This window comes from Pipistrellus hanaki (assembly GCF_964339955.1).
Source record: "Pipistrellus hanaki genome assembly, chromosome: 8".
NCBI classification, from domain to species: domain Eukaryota; kingdom Metazoa; phylum Chordata; class Mammalia; order Chiroptera; family Vespertilionidae; genus Pipistrellus; species Pipistrellus hanaki.
Window position 1 is genome coordinate 84,482,062 of NC_140510.1, and position 15,662 is coordinate 84,497,723.

The window sequence follows — 15,662 nt, forward strand, 5'->3', positions numbered from 1 at the left end:
GGCAGGGGAAGAAGCAGTGCTTTTGGGGGGCTGCCTGGGCAGGGAGGCCCTGGCGTGGTGTCCGCGCCCCTGCGGGGAGGAAGGGCGGGGAACGAGGGCAGGTCTGAGGACGAGCCTTCGGCTCTGCAGCGCTGCGCATAAACAACCTGCCCTCACCGAGCCCTGAATTCTAGCCCCGCCACTGCCCTCCTCCCCCCTCCCTCCTGCCTGTGTCTCCGAGGTCAGGAGGAAAACCTTTGTGCAAGAAAAGGCTTAAAAGCTTTCAGGGTGGAGTCCACAAATCCAGAACCTGGGAGAGGAGGAGGGGGGCCGGGGGCAGGTGCCTGGTTCTCCCTAACCCAGCTCTGCCACGCGGCCGTGGACCCCCTGCCCAGGGCAGCCCCCCCAGAACCAGCTCCAGCCGGAAGGAGGGGCCCATAGCCTGGGTGCTGGTGAAAGGACACATTACAGATCATGGGGTCCATCAGGAGTCCCTTCCTTCCAGGGGGATCCCCATTACCCCGACATAAAACTGATGGGGGGGTGGGCCTGAGGGTCCGCCCGGCTCCCACAGTCCACAGTCCTGGGACCATGTCAGGGAAGCAAACCCGTGGCCAGACCCCAGGCAGGGCATCTCAGGAGCGTCCCAGGACGGTCACTTGTGGAGGCCCCGCCCTGCTTCGCATCACACACTCAAAGGAACCACATGAAAAAATATAACCCAGATATAGCTCTCCGGAGCTGAACGGAGCTGCCGCGGACCATCTGACATAATGTCAGGTTTCGCAGCTAAACAAGTATTAATTTCAGTTCCGCTGCTTTCTTTGCAAATTGCGGGGCCTATCTGTTTGCCTCCGGCGCTCCCACGTTTTCGTTGGCCGCCGATGAAAGCCTGCAGGCCTGGGTGCTGTGTCTACACTCCCAGCGCCCTGACCCCAGAGCGCTCGGGCAGTGAGGCTGCAGGAATGCAGCAGCCGGACTTAAAAGAGATCTCACCAATGCTGTGTTGGTGTCACAGGGGGTACCTCGAGGTCCACTCGAGGCCACCTCCTCGGAGGAGCCCTCCCAGGTCACTCCAACTAACAAGAACACCGACCCCCACCCCGATCTCAGAGCACGAGCCATCCCTGGGCTCATGTGGCACCAATGGCACACCCTCAAGGCGGCCGGTTAGCTTCATTTTCTTTTTTTTCCGCTCTGTCTTCATCATTTCACACACTCATGTTTGCCTTATCTTCTCCCACTGAACCGTGAGCTCTCCGAGGTGCCTCGGACCTCTCCTCTGCCTGCCCGCTGAGCCCAGTACAGAGTCCCACCAAACCAGAGAGCCCAGGCCTCTGCGCCGGGGCTGTGCAGTGCGGAGCCGGACAGGAGGCCCTTGGTCCCACCTACCCTCCATGCCGTCCTCGCGATGCCCGTTCAGGTGGTCATAGGAATCCCAGCGGATGAGGGGGTCGGAGGTGTTGTAGTCCACGGACACGCTCGGCCCGTTCTCCAGGTGCTCCATGCCTAAGGGGACGGGGAAGGGCGGGAGGACAGTGAGGAGGAAGGAAAAAGATCGCAGCTGGAAAAACAGAGGACGCCAACGAGACCCCCCAAGGACGCTCCCTGTGGGCCTTCTCGTTTTCCTGACCCGGGTGGGGTGGGAGCAGCGGCTTCAGCTGGGCGGAGAACCCAGGGGTCTAGTTTCTCGCATTCTTGAGAAGGCTCTTACCAGGTCACAGGGGTAAACCAGGACAGGGCACTAAGGAATGCAGACCCCCTCCCTCAAGGGAAAGCTGGGGGACCCTCTGCTGAGTGCTGCTTTCCTTCCTGGGTCCTGGGAGCAGTCAGAGACCAGCGTCTGCCCCTGAGGTCGGCGGGATGTGGGAGAAGCAGGGCTCACAGCCTTGACACTGAGAGGACACAAGGTCATCCAGGCCATCTTCCCGCTCCCAACGTAAGACGCTCCCCACTCTAGGCAGAAAGCTGAGGGGAGAGACGGAATCCCTCCTGCATATCCAGAGAAAGCCCAGAGTGAAGACAGCACAAGCTGCCAGGCAGACATTCCTGAGCTAGCAGTCCTTTCTTTAATCTACCCAGAGTCCCCTTGTCTGTAACCTAACTTCATGTCCTCCCGTTCTGTCCTCAGAGAAGATGGAGAACAACTGGTCTCCGCATATAACCAGCCTAAAGGCTTAGAGGCTATTATTAAATTGGTCTCCTCTTCAGGTTGGACCACCTCAGTTCTCAGAAATGCCTATGGTGTAGCCAGCACCTTGGAGTGTCCCCTCAGCCACACCCTCCACCCTCCGTGGCCCTCCATCTCTAAATATAATAGCATGATGACCTAAGGGACTAGAACAGTTTATCCAACCCAGCGCCTCCCTGTCTGCTTTTTTATTTTTATTACCCAGAGATGAAGTCACTGGTTCGTGTTTAGCTGGGGGTCCACTATGATACCCAGATCTTTTACTGTTGGCCTGCTTTTCAATCACAGGTAACTTGACAATTATAGAGATCAGTGGGAGAATGGTGAAGGAGGGGTGGGAACAGGCCAGGATAGAGGGAAGGAAGTGAATGATGAATGGATTCTAATTTGACTTATACCTTGAATTTTCTCTGGCCCGTAAGAAAATACAAATTCCACCTTGCCGTATTCTGGAAACCGATCATCTGAAAAAGGAGAAAGAAAAACAAAATGGGCAATCAATTTCTAAAAAAGGACTCTATAAAAGGTTTTCTTCTAGAAAAGATTAAAATAATACACATACACATTGATAATATATATATATATATATATATATATATAGAATATATATATATTTAAGTTTCTTGCCCTCCCTTGACCCAGTCCTACTTACCTGAGGTAATCATTTCTAACCATTTCTATTTCTTGTTCTACTAATGGTTACCGCTAAGACTCTAAATATTGCCCAGTTTTTATGTCACTATTTCTAGATACGTCAGTTTTAAATAATCCCCTCTGATTCACCACTAAGAAAATGAATAATTTGGCTCACTTATACTCCTCCCTCCCTTCTTCTAAAGTCTGGTATAATTATCATCATCATCATTTATTCTACTGATTACATTTGAAACTTTACATACTATAGTTAACCCTCTATTTCTGCACCTGTCCCTTTTTTTTTAGTATGTTTTTATTTATTTCAGAGAGAAGAAGGGAGAAGGAGATAGGGATAGAAACATCAATGATGAGAGAGAATCATTGATAGGCTGTCTACTGTATGCCCCCAACTAGGGATTGAGCCCGCAACCTGGGCATGTGTCCTGACTGGGAATTGAACCGTGACCTCCTGGTTCAATAGGCCAACGTTCAACCACTGAGCCACACCGCCTGGGCTTGATCTGTCCATTTTTTTACTCCCTCTATGTAGGAAAAGGAATTGTGCCCCTCCCTTTCTTCCATCTTTCACCAACCCCACCTTTATTGTGTCAACTATTCCTTCATTGTTCCTTGTTAAGATAGATAACATTCATTCTGTTCCATAATTATAAAAGCATCTTCTGCTTTTGTCCACATCCTTCTCCTGCACCAGCCAGACTTCACGAGGGGATCATCCCCCTCCTCCTCCAAGTCCCAGCGCCGCTCTCTGCTCCCTGCCTGAGCCCAATCTGGACACAGATCCTCATACACTGTGAAGTTTACGCCTGTCCATGTCTATCACTGCAGGCTTCACTCTGTAGTATCATGTTTGTGAGTCTCATTCTTCCATAAGACTGAGGTTATGGACTCACTCTTTCTCATTGCATCCCCAAGGTCTACACATGCCTGGCACATATAGACCCACAAGTGATGCTTGGTGGATGGAAAGATGATGAATGATGAACAGATGAGTGGATGGGTGGATTTGGATGAGTGGGTGGGTGGATGGATTGATGGGTAGTTAGATGGATAAATGCATGAACAAGTGAGTAGATGGATAAGTAGATGGATAGATTTGGATGGGTGGGTAGACGGATAACTTTAGATGGGTGTGTGGGTAAGTGGGTAGATGCACGGACAAGTGAACAGATGGATGAATGGATAGAGAGATGTGGATATGTTCCAGTCCTGAATGTGATGTAGATAAAACCTCAAAAAAATGGAGAAAAGAAACAAAGGGAGACACCCCCTGACCACCTCCCCTTTCCTCAGAAAATGGTCCCCTTCACTGCTACCATGCTCCCCCCCATAACTGCTCGTCCACCCTGTAATGGAATTACCCCAGTAGGTCTACCTCTCCCCTCCATGAGCCCACCTTTGAAGGCGTCGTCCAGGTCCTCCTTCCCAAAGACCACGCCCAGGTCGTGGATGGCGCAGGTGTGGAACTGCACGCGGAAGATGACGTCCCGGGCCGGGCTCCGGAACTTCTTGTGGTAGCACTTCAGCTGGCGAGAGAGAGCAGAGCCCATCAGGCGCCCACCGTGTGAGACCGGGCCCCCGGGAGCTTAGTTATCAGCTCCAAGACTGGGCAGCCCCCTCAGGCTCACCCCAGCCCAGTGAGGGAGAGGCCACCCACACAAGCAGGGTCTCAGAGCCTCTGGGAAGATGTCTAGAAGAGCGGAGAGCTGGAGGCCAGTCTTACCCCATGGGGACCGAACTGCCTCTCAGGAATCTCCTGCATACGGATCGGGATGGGAAAGTGGGGGTGGGTGTAAACTGACGGAGGAAGGGCTGAAGCTGGAACTGAGGGAGTCCTGTCACCAGTAAGAAGCAGGAGGTGAGCGCTCCCGCTGGGAGACACTTCCCTGGAGCTGTTCCAGAATTAGAGGTAAGCCCAGCGGAAGGGGCCTCCAGCTCCGAGGCCGGAGAATGAACATGCATTGTCAGAGGCTGCAAGGCCTTGCAGGATCCCTGAGAGCCCACAGCACTGAGGCTGGTGGCCCACCAGGAGGCGGTCTTGTCTGGAGAGGCAGGAGCAGCACAGGAAGAAAAAGGGAGAAAAATAAATGACGAGGAGGGGCTAGAGCCAGAGGGGCAGCTCACCAAGATGTCTCCCTTCAAGAGCAGCCCGGGCTCGATGGTGATGCAGATGCTGGTCTGGCTGTCTCCCTGGACGTTGCTGTGGGGGAGAGGCGGACAGAGGGAGAGGGGACCGCTGGGGGGCGGGCAGGCAGTGTTCTTCTCCCTGCTGCCTATCTGCCGCCAGGCTACTGGGAAACCTTGCCGACTGCATCCCCTAGCCCTCTCTTGGAAGAGATTCAAGGCAGCCACCACCACCACGACACACACACACACACACACACACACACACACACACACACACGCATGCGCGCCCCTGCTCCTGGTCCTCAGCCTCCGAGCTCTGGCATCTGGGACTCTCACTCCCGTGGAATACTTACTAGATGCCAGATGTGTAAACAGGCTGCATGGCCTGGTAGATCCGGAGAAATGGCCGACACCCTGCAAGGAAGGGTGGTGTTAGCTACAGCAGTAGGAAGGGTGGGAAGACGGAGAGGAGTGAAGGAGGTGGGGGAGAAAGAAAGGAGGGGGAGAGAAGGGGGAAGGAGAAAAGACGAAAGGGAAATGGAAAGAGACGGAGGGAGAAATACTAGCTTTTCATCTGAAAAGCATTTTAGGTTGACAAAAACATTTCCCCGTCCACTCTCTTCCAGCAGGTGCTGCAAGCATCAAACCCATTCTGCAAAGGAGCAGACTGGGGTAAAGAAAGCTCAGGAAGTGGTGCCGTTGAGACGCCACTCCAAGCCCGTGTTTTTACCATGGCTGCCTCTTCAGAGGAGGGGAAAAAAGACAGGAGGGGCTGGGCAGGCTGGGGGCCGTACCTCCTTTAGACTCGAAGTTGGGGATGCCGTGCATGATCACGTGGTGCAGAAACAAGGGCTTGTTGTTCATTTTGATGGTGCCGGAGAGCAGGCCGCTGAAGTAATGCACGTACCTGGAGCAGGGGCAGGGGCAGCTTCAGCCAGGAGGTCTGAACCAGAGCCGAGCCATCCCATAGTCTCTTTTCCACCATAGCACTGGCCTAGGTTGCCTGCCCAGCCCCCCACCAATGCCCCCAGGCCTCCGGGTAACTGGGGTCTCAGCCCAGCACAGTCCTCCCATGTTGTCTGGCGCTCCAAGTAGGGAGAAAAAGCAGGTTCTATAAGACCTAAAGCTGGGTGAAGCCAAAACCCCTACTTGGGATTCTCCAGCGCCCCCTGGTGGTCAATAAGGGCATTTCTTTCCTGCTTCACCCAGCCCAGGAATCCCCTGCTAAACCGAAATTCCTCCCACACATCCCTGACAGGCATCTTTCAACTGCTCACTACTACACAAGACAGGCTGATCCACTGTCAAATAACTCTGACACCCTCATTCTGAGCCCAAACCAAGCTGACATTTATACCCACAGACCCTGGGTCTCTCCACATGGTCCCACCAGACACATGACACTCCAGCAAATGGTAAGAACATAATAATCATAGTATTTCACTTTTTTTTTAAATCATGCTAAGTGTATGAAAATCCATCTAGAGCATTTCATATGGTGTTGGAAGATATCTAACTTCCGCTAAGTACTTCTATCTCTAGGGTCAGCATCTCCCAATGTTTTTGACGAAGATCGTGTTAGAAGAACGGAAGGATTAACCTATTCCCACTCCTTCTAAGCAGAAAGAAAAAAATTAGGTCCAGAAAGGCTCACTTGCCTCCCAAAGACACACAGCAAGAACACACAAAGCTGAGAGTGAACAGGGAGAGAAGGAAAAAAGTCTGACTCCAGTGCATCTGCCAGAACAGAGGCCAATCCTTCCACCACTGGCCAGCACTTCCTCCCCCTCTGACTGGCCAGAGGACGCCACGCTGAACCAATCGAAATGCATCTGAGACCCCGGAGGAAGCCAGCATGGGCTTTTGCAGTGGGTGAGACCAGAACCCGCATGACCAAGATAATGGTTCCCTCCTATATCTTGACATCCTGGCCCATCTCCAGGCCCGTGGGCCCCTGTCCCGGGGCCAGGGTGGAGCCACTTAGGACAGCCCTAGCGAGATAATCTGATGGGCAGCACCGGCTCCTATTCAGGCCCCTGCCCAGCCCCCAGCCCCATTACTCAAAGCGGAAACCTGGAATGGCGGGTCCTATCAGAGCTTCTGATCGCGCCAACAGGATGTGTCTGTGCGCCGGGGACAATGAGTCCGGGGGTGGGGTGACAATGAATGGGGGAGCTGCAGGCCAAGCCCCTCCCTCTCCCTGCCTGCCCTCTTCTCCTCAACGGCCTCGTTCCTTACCCGTGACACTGACAAGAAGGCGGGAAAGTGGCGATGAATGCCTGGTAAGCCCAACAGTTAGTTGCACTTTCACATTTGGGCACAAACGGAATTACCCACCCATTAGCAGATGTGGGTGCAGATACGAACTGCAAGGCAGACACAGATAATGTACACACACACACACACACACACATACACACACACACACACACCAAGCACTGTGGAATCCCTGCGTCATCCTGTTCCTGAGAGGTAACCCTGACCCCCATTCTCCAGGTTTTCAGCTTCAGAGATGTGACTACTCGGCCTGCGCTCTCCAAGCCACGTGCCACTGTAACCACGTGCCACTGTAACATCACGCTCCTCTCTTGGTACCCCTTGTCCTTCAAGGGCGAGGGCCAGACTCGTGACCAAGGCTGACAGCCGTAAGTGGCCAGCAGGGACTGAGGAGAGGGTACTTGAGTGACAGCTCTTCCCTTCCTGAGACTTCTTCCCAGGGAACTCCCTCACAGACCCAGAGCTGCTGTGTCTGGCAGCCCGGCCAGAATTCTCTGCACATGAAGACATCCAGTTTCTGATCCAGCTGTCCTGAGGCTGCCTACCAGCTGTCTTGTGCCAGCTGTAAGACACTGTGTTGCCTGAGGACTCACTCATTGCTGCTAGGGCTTCCCGCTCCAATGGCGGAAACCGTCCCCAGCAATGCCAGCACACTTCTGGAAAGGCGAGCAAGGGACGAGTGATGTGAGCTGGGGACACCCAACCCGGAGAGTCTGGGAAGCCCCCGGACATGCAGCGAGGGGGTCCTGCTTGCCAACGGTTCCTAAGGGCTAGGAAAGCAATGGGACCCTGTGACCTCCCGGCCTGGACCCCGGACCCCAGCTTCCTTCTCCCTTCTCAAGCCTCACCTCACAGGTCACCTTCTCAGAAAGGTCATCCCTTTGTGTTTTGTTTGTTTGTTTGTTGTTGCTTTTTTGCATTGTGTTATGTATTTATTAAAGATAATCATTTACAGTTCATAAAAAAAATATTGATCTAATATACACAAAAATTTCCGATAATGGTAATGAAAACCAGCTACTCCCACCCATTTGAATCAGCCCCTCACACCCACTCCCATCACTCTCTCGCCCATCATGTTCTGTTTGGTTTACCCACCTCAAAGCACTTCTCATTCTCAGAGATGACCGTGACGGCTAATGTGCATGGGTGTCATCCACCAAAAGGTAAGCCCAAGAGACCTTGCCTGAGAGATTTCGCACCACAGCCTTAATGTGTGGCCTAATGTGACACATCAGACAGATGCGATGGGCCCACAGCTCTGGCCACACAGGGGGAAGGCCGGAGTCCAGCTTCCCAGTTCTCCACTCAGCCTGGGTCTCCACCTTTCTGGCTCCCACTCCCATGCAGCCCCCCAAGGCCCACGTGATCCTGACACTGCCCATGCTTCCTGTAAACCAGACATCACTGAACAGCGTGCCACCCACAGAGCCGAGTCCAGGGGGACCCCTCAGGATGGTGGGTGGCACAGCCAGGGGGTAGGTCCCAAGTACATCTGGCTCTGCCACTGCTCTCTGTGGACCCTGGCATGCCACATCCCTTCTCTGGGGGCTCAGGCTTCTCTCCTGTAGAACGGGGGTGCCCTGGGTCGTCATGTGGTGGGTCAGCATCATTCCGCTTTGGGCTCCAATCCCCCTCCTCTGAGAGGTGTTCCCGGACCATGGTCATTAAAATTGCCCCATTCCCCTCCCTCCAGCTGTTTCCTCTGCAGCGCTCTCTCCTCGTTCTTTCCTGGGACTAATGACGATCTGAAATTGGCTTGTGTAATGTCCATCCTTCTCCATAGAGTGTCACCTCACTGGGGGCAATGGATTTTGTCCTGTTCGACTGGGTATCTCTAGCGTTTGGAACCTAGCAGACCGCCTAAAATGTGCCCAATGAATGACTGGCTCAGCCCCTGCCCTGCTTCCTGCCTGGGCTGTTGTGCACTCCATTGAGACCACGTGGCTGAGTGCCCTCCATAAAGCTTTTAAAGCACACCCAGTGAAAAGTGACTGTTAGCGAGCATGCATGTGACACACACACACACACACACACACACACACACCCCGGGCAGGTGGCAGGGACCTCGGCTTCCTGGAGACGCCTCCAAACACTGAAGCGATCCTGCTTCCAGGACCAAGAATGGCACCGCCTCCTCATACAGTCTGCCTTCTTATCCCCGGACCAACGTGTCCCCCTCCGATGCCCCCACTGCTCTCTAGTACCAACCTCAGGAGCCAACTGCCCTGCCCACCTGTGGGCACACACACAGCTGCTCATGGGCTCACCCATGTCCCTGATTGCAGACCCCTCCAGACTGGCCCCTGAGCATGCAGATTTAGTATACGCCCACCGAGGCATGCTATTTCATCCCCCATGGGCCCATGAGGCCCGTCCCCACACACAGCGAGCTCACACGGGTGCCCTGGGCCGTGACCCACCTTCTCTGGGATGGCTGGCCGATGGGTACAATCTTGTCCTCATAGAACCGCTTCATGGCAAACCGGTCCAGTGCCTGGTCCGCGCTGGGGGGAAAGACAGGTAGTCAGAGGAGCCCACACCCATGTGCATGAGCCCCTCCGGCCCCCTCCCCCTCCCCGGATCCGCAGTGCCCTGCAGCCACCCCGTGCGGAGGTGCTCTCGGGAAAAGAGTGCCTGGCATTTTGTGATCCTGTGTGCTATGCGGGGGCTTGGGAGTCTGGCTGGGAGCCTAGCACTAGCCCACCCCTTCATCACGATTCTCAGGGCAGGTTATTTAGCCCTCCTGAAAATGACTTTCTTTATTTCATGTCAAACCAGAGTGACAGTTGCCTTCCTCAACGTTTGTTATGGTGATCAAGTGGGCTACCATCTCTAAAGAGCTTGGCGCTCGCAGGCACACAGTAGGTGCACAGCAAGTGCGCACCGGTAAGCAAAGATCAGGCTAAGGTGGATTTCTTGACTATGTAAAATCGCTATCCATCAGAGCGCCCGGAGAGATCATTCCAAAATGTAGTGACCAGTCCCATAGCTTGCCTCTTCTTGATTCTCCCAACGACTTCCCATCACCCTTAGAATAAACCCAAAGTCCTTACCAAGTCCTACAAGGCTGGCCCCCTTCCAGCTCCACTTCCTCCTCCTCATGCCCTCACTCACTCAGCTCAACACGTGCCAGCCCCTCGCGTGGCATTCCCCCCGCAGGCCTGGTCCCTTCCTCCTCTTTCTGCCCGGGAAGTTCCCTCCCAGACTTTATGGGACTCGGCCGGTCCTGCCCTCCTCCGCCTGATTCAGGTCTCTGCTCAAATATCGCCTCCTCCAGAGGCCTCCTCTGACCCCTGCCATGCTCTGGTCCCCATCCTTCCATAGGTCTTCTCGCCTGCTGCTACGGGCATCCGCTTAGCTACTTAAGAGTCCACGGGACAGTGGCCTAGCTCTGCCCACTGCTGTATCCCAGCACCTAGAACAGTGTGTGGCTGTTCGGTAACTACTGTCGAGAAAATAAGCCAGTGAGTGGATGGATCCCTCTGCCTCTCTGCAAAATGGAATCAAAACAGGGCACCGCTGGTTTACTAGTCTTGCTCCAAAACCCCTCAGTGGGAACAGGCCCTGCTGGCCGGGGACAGGGGGATGGATGAGATAACTCCCAGACAGTTCTGATGGACCCAGACCTGATTCAGCATTTCCTTCGGACACCCTCCCTGCTCACCCAGGAAAACGGAAGGCGGTTTGGCAAGAAAAAGTGGCCCCAAGAAGCTGGCTGGATGGGGCATCCAGAGGGGCCCGTCTCCCAAGGCTGGGCAATGGGGGACGGACTCGCCTCTCCCCTGCCCTCCACACACAGGCTCCTGAGGTGTGACAGGCACCTTCCTTCCTCATCCTAAGACCTTCCCACGCCCCCTGTCTTTATCCTCCCACCCCGAGGAAGGGAGAAATCGTGGGTGGGTCAATATGCAGAGAACGGGCGGCTCAGGGGCCCTCTTACCTGGCCGAAATGTTGCTGTAGTGCATGTACGCGGCAATGACCACTCCTATCCTGCCTCGGTTTCCCTGAAAGAGCCCCCAAACACAAAAGCCTTTATTTCTAAGGCCGGCCTACTGCTCCAGTGCGCATCCGGAGCCTTGGAGGGAGGGGGGCAGGGGCTGGAGAGAAGGGTGTGGTTCTAAGGGAGACCGGGAGGATGGATGAGGCTACGGCGGGGAGGGAGATGAGAGAGGGATGAAGGTCGGCGCTGAGTCTCAAAAAGAAGAAACACAATTAGTTGATCACCCACTACATTTGAGGGCCCCACACTTCCTGTGAGGGCCCCAGGGACAGGATCTATCATCCCTAGAAAGGAGAATACACAGACTTCCACACGGTCCAGGAGATACCCTCATCCAAGGATACATTCACTCACGGGGACACACACACACACACACACACACACACACAGCCTGCAGGCAGCTCTGACCTTGTTGTGTAGAACGACGACATTGTGGGGGTCTGCATTGAGCCAAGTGTCCATGGCCTTGCAGACACTGCAGATCTTCTCCAGGGCTGGGGTGTGGAGGTCAGGCCAGCCAAATTCCAGTACCTGGGGCCCAAGACAGGAGTGAGAAGTGGCAGAAGCCCAGACAGCCAATCAGGGCAGTGGGGACAGCACACACTCCACGTGCTAGTACCAAGCAGCGACCACCAGCGGCTGGGCCTTGGTTCCTGCCCTGCCTGTCAGCCCAGCTGGGAGGTGGGGGTGCCAAGGGGTAGGACGATGGTCAGGACCAGGGACCCTGTGCCTGAGTCTCAACTCTGACACTGTCTTACTGTGGAGCCCCGGGCAGTCATGGCCCTTCTCCTGGCCTCAGTGTCTCACATGTGAGCAGAACAAAGGCAAGGTCCCTTCCACACGACTCTGACCTCAAACTGTGATGGGGCCCCAGCTCTGCCCCCAAGCTCTGCTCTCACAGACAACCCCATGGCCTGGCTCAGGGCAAGAGGGCAGAGCAAAGGGTTCCTGGCTGTTCATGGCTCTTTTCCAGGCCCCGGCCACACACACTGTTGATTTTTTGGGCCAGCCAGGAGAAGCCGAAGGAGAGAGAGGGCGGATCGGAACCGCAGTCTCCAGCTCCTCAAAACTTTTCTAAACTCACAGAACTTTACAGTAAAAGAGAACTTCTGCTTAGAGGGGCCCAGAGACTATACCTAATCCAGCCCGTCCACTTTCAGAGGTGCAAACTGAGGCCCAGAAAAGTGCGTCACCTCCCCGGGGTCACACGGCAACAGGCACCAGAATCCAGGAGCCAGCAGCAGGCACCATGCAGAGCCCAGCCCACAGCCCACAGGGTGAGCGAGTGAGAGCTGGCGGCGGCGGGAAGGTCCACATTGGCCATTCCCAGCCAGTTTACGTCCAAGATACCTTCCAAAGAGACTAACAATCTCCCAGCCCCAGCCTCACCCAGAGATTGTGAGGGCTCCCGGGGGAGGCAGAGCTGGGTGGAGATCCCTGCATCGAGCTTTGCTTTCTGTAGTCCGTATTATGGAAACAATGAATATATTTCTTTCCCATGATCGGAGGAGACGGTGGCGCTGAAACAGGCTTTGCAGACTGTCGCAGCACTTTCCCTAAGACTCTGCCGTGGGACCCGAGGGGCAAGGGGGACTGTCTGCTGTCCCCCTCCCAGGCGGTAGGCGCTCCCACCCTATCCGCATGCACTCACCTTGGCGTGGAGCTTCGTGATGTCGGGCCTCCGCTCAGAGAGGTTGAAGAGCTAGAAGGAAGACATGGCGGAGAGGCTCACAGGCCGCTCTGGCCCTGCTGGAGATCCCGCCCACATGAGCTGGGTCCCAGACATACACACTGAGCAACGGGAACCCAACTGTAGGTTCTCAGGATGGGAGGTGGGGAGGAGAGGGCCAGGGAGGGGTGGAGGGGGAAGAAGTACAGACTCTCAGCCACTCCCCTCTGTGAGCGCACGTCCAGAACTAGAGACCAGGAGGGGATGGAACCTGTCTCGAGTCCCGTATCGGCCTTCTCTAGTTTCCATTCCACGGGTGGACTTTAGAAGCTCACCCCTTGAAGATGCAATGGCTCTGTGGTCAGAGCCCCTCCAGCAGAGGATGCCAACTGTCCTGGTGGGCCCTCTCAGACCCCTGACATCCTCTTCCAGAAGACGTTCTCCGGCATCTAACCACAGCCCGTGAGAATCCCCCAATCTCTGGGACTCCTGTCTCCCCCCTACCGCACTGCCTGCGAAACTCAAAGACCACTGTGTTGTCTCCTGGGGAGAAAAGAGGACCCCGCGGTCTGGAATAGGCAGGATGGAGGGAGCGTGGCAGAGCACAGAGTCCCATGAAATCCTGGACTCCCAAAGTCAGGAAGGGCCGGAGAGGGCTTCCAGTCCACTCTTTTTTTTTTTTTTTTTTTTAATTGATTTTTTTTTTTTTTTTTTTACAGAAAGGAAGAGGGACAGAGAGAAACATCTATGAGAGAAACATCGATCAGTTGCCTCCTGCACACTCCCTACTGGGTATGTGCCCACAACCAAGGTACATGCCCTTGACCGGAATCGAACCTGGGACCCTTGAGTCTGCAGACCGATGCTCCATCCACTGAGCCAAACTGGTTAGGGCTTCCAGTCCACTTTTAAGCCCCATAATGGAACACGCTTTATTATGGGAACAACAGCTACCACTCCCTGTATCCATACCCTGTCATATCCATGCTAAGAGCTTTACATCTACCAGTTGGCTTCATTTTTTCAACCCCATCAGACATGGGTAGCATTATTAGACTCGTTTTACAGATGGGGAACTTAAGACTTAGTGAGGGCTAAGTGTCCAAGATCAGATACTTTAAGAGCAGAGTTTGCATTCGAACCCAGGACTTCCTGGTGTTCTCCGAACAGCGTCTGACACAGCTGACGGATGGGTGTCTGTAGTGGGTTGAATGGTGTCCCACAAAAATTCACATCCCCCTGAACTTCAGAATGTGACCTTATTTGGAAAGAGGGCCTGTGCTGATGTCAGTAGTCAAGGATCTGGAGATGAGATCATCCCGAATTCAGGGTGGACCCTAAATCCAATGGTGGTGTCCTTATAAGAAGAGGAAAGGACACCCAGAGAGTCACAGGCGAGAAGGACGGCCCTGTGACGACAGAGGCAGAGATCAGAGTGATGAAGCTGTCACAAGCCGAGGGCCATCATAGGTGCCGGAGCAACCTGCACAATTCAGAGGAACGTGGCCCCGCCAATACCTCCAGTTGGACTTCCAGCCCCCAGAGCTGTGAAAAGCTGAATTCCACTGTTTGAAGCCACCGAGTTTGGGGTCATTTGTTACAGCAGCCCCAGGGACCCAATACAGCCTCCTCCAGCCACCTCTGCTCACACAGCCAAGGGCAGCCCTGAAGGCTGCACAGGCTAGCCTATTGGTCCAGTCACATGCACCTCCAGGGAAGTGGGCCTGAGCCCTCCTTGGAGCCGGAGACCGCTGGCGGCCACTTCACCCACGTTTGTCAGGTGGCTCTCCCGGGCCAGGGACGGTCCCCACGTCAGCAACACACGGTCCCTTACGATGCCTCTGCCACAACTCTGCCTTCAGACTTCTCAGAGGTGCCAGCAAGGTGCCAGCTCCGCCACTTCCTGATACTGGGAGCTTAAGCAGACACTCCACCTCTCTGAGCTCTAACAAAGCCTGCTTTCTAGGCTGTCCCGAAGGTTAAATATGCGGAAAGCAGTTGGAACAAGGTCTGGCTTGTAGTGAACGCTCAATACCATGAGCTTTTATTGTTATTCTTTTCTCCTGGTCAACACACACACATGTACGCACATGCATGCACACATACACACACACATACACATACACATGCGCGCGCGCACAGCAGTGAGGCGGCAGGCAGGAAGGGCGGAGGGGCGCTGGGAAAGCGGTGAGAGGCCCATCCTCACCAGGTAGTTGCCTCCGTGTTTGGACTTGAGCATCTGGGCCACCTCGCGGAGGTTGCTCCGGAAGTGCTCCTCATTGGCGGTGCTGGGGAAGGAGACGGCGATGATCCTCTCGGTGACGTACACCAGGTCCAGCTCGCAGCTGTCCTCCATGGCCTGGCTCACACTCATGCTTCTGGGAAGACTAGCAGAGAGAGGCTCCAGGTCAGAGTCTAGTTCCCCAGACAAGGACCAGATCGCTGCACCCCCTGTTCATGGCCCCCATATCCAACTTGGGGGGGAGGGTGCTCCCAGACCCAGAGCCAAGGTCAGAGGCTTCCTCTGGCAAGGCCAGTGCAGCCAGCAAGGCCACCTGGGGCACCGGAGAGAAAGAGCTGGCAGAGAACCAAATGGTGATGACACCAAACCCAGGTACTCATCCATTCTGTCAGCACTGCCTTCACCCGGATCTTAGAGGTCAGAGCCAGGGCCAGGCCATGAACCCAGGAGCCCAGCTCTGCCCCCGGACACACTGCAGCCTGGTCTGGCAGAGTGTCCCCAAGGCTCCCGGGACAGCTC

The 15,662-nt window shown here is 54.9% G+C and overlaps 1 protein-coding gene across 15 annotated transcripts in view; it reads right to left on the reverse strand.

Moving 5' to 3' along the window:
* The window catches only part of TNS1 (tensin 1), a 220,542-nt gene that overhangs the window by 70,060 nt on the left and 134,820 nt on the right, over positions 1 to 15,662 (reverse strand). For all 15 annotated transcript variants that reach the window (XM_084892500.1, XM_084892503.1, XM_084892501.1 and 12 more), the window contains 11 exons: positions 15,108 to 15,288; positions 12,884 to 12,934; positions 11,641 to 11,763; positions 11,172 to 11,236; positions 9,652 to 9,735; positions 5,746 to 5,858; positions 5,305 to 5,365; positions 4,949 to 5,024; positions 4,221 to 4,350; positions 2,569 to 2,634; positions 1,372 to 1,488 (listed from right to left, as the gene is read on the reverse strand). In XM_084892500.1, the coding sequence (XP_084748626.1) occupies positions 1,372 to 1,488; positions 2,569 to 2,634; positions 4,221 to 4,350; positions 4,949 to 5,024; positions 5,305 to 5,365; positions 5,746 to 5,858; positions 9,652 to 9,735; positions 11,172 to 11,236; positions 11,641 to 11,763; positions 12,884 to 12,934; positions 15,108 to 15,288 (1,067 nt within the window). The remainder of the gene's footprint in view (positions 1 to 1,371; positions 1,489 to 2,568; positions 2,635 to 4,220; positions 4,351 to 4,948; positions 5,025 to 5,304; positions 5,366 to 5,745; positions 5,859 to 9,651; positions 9,736 to 11,171; positions 11,237 to 11,640; positions 11,764 to 12,883; positions 12,935 to 15,107; positions 15,289 to 15,662) is intronic.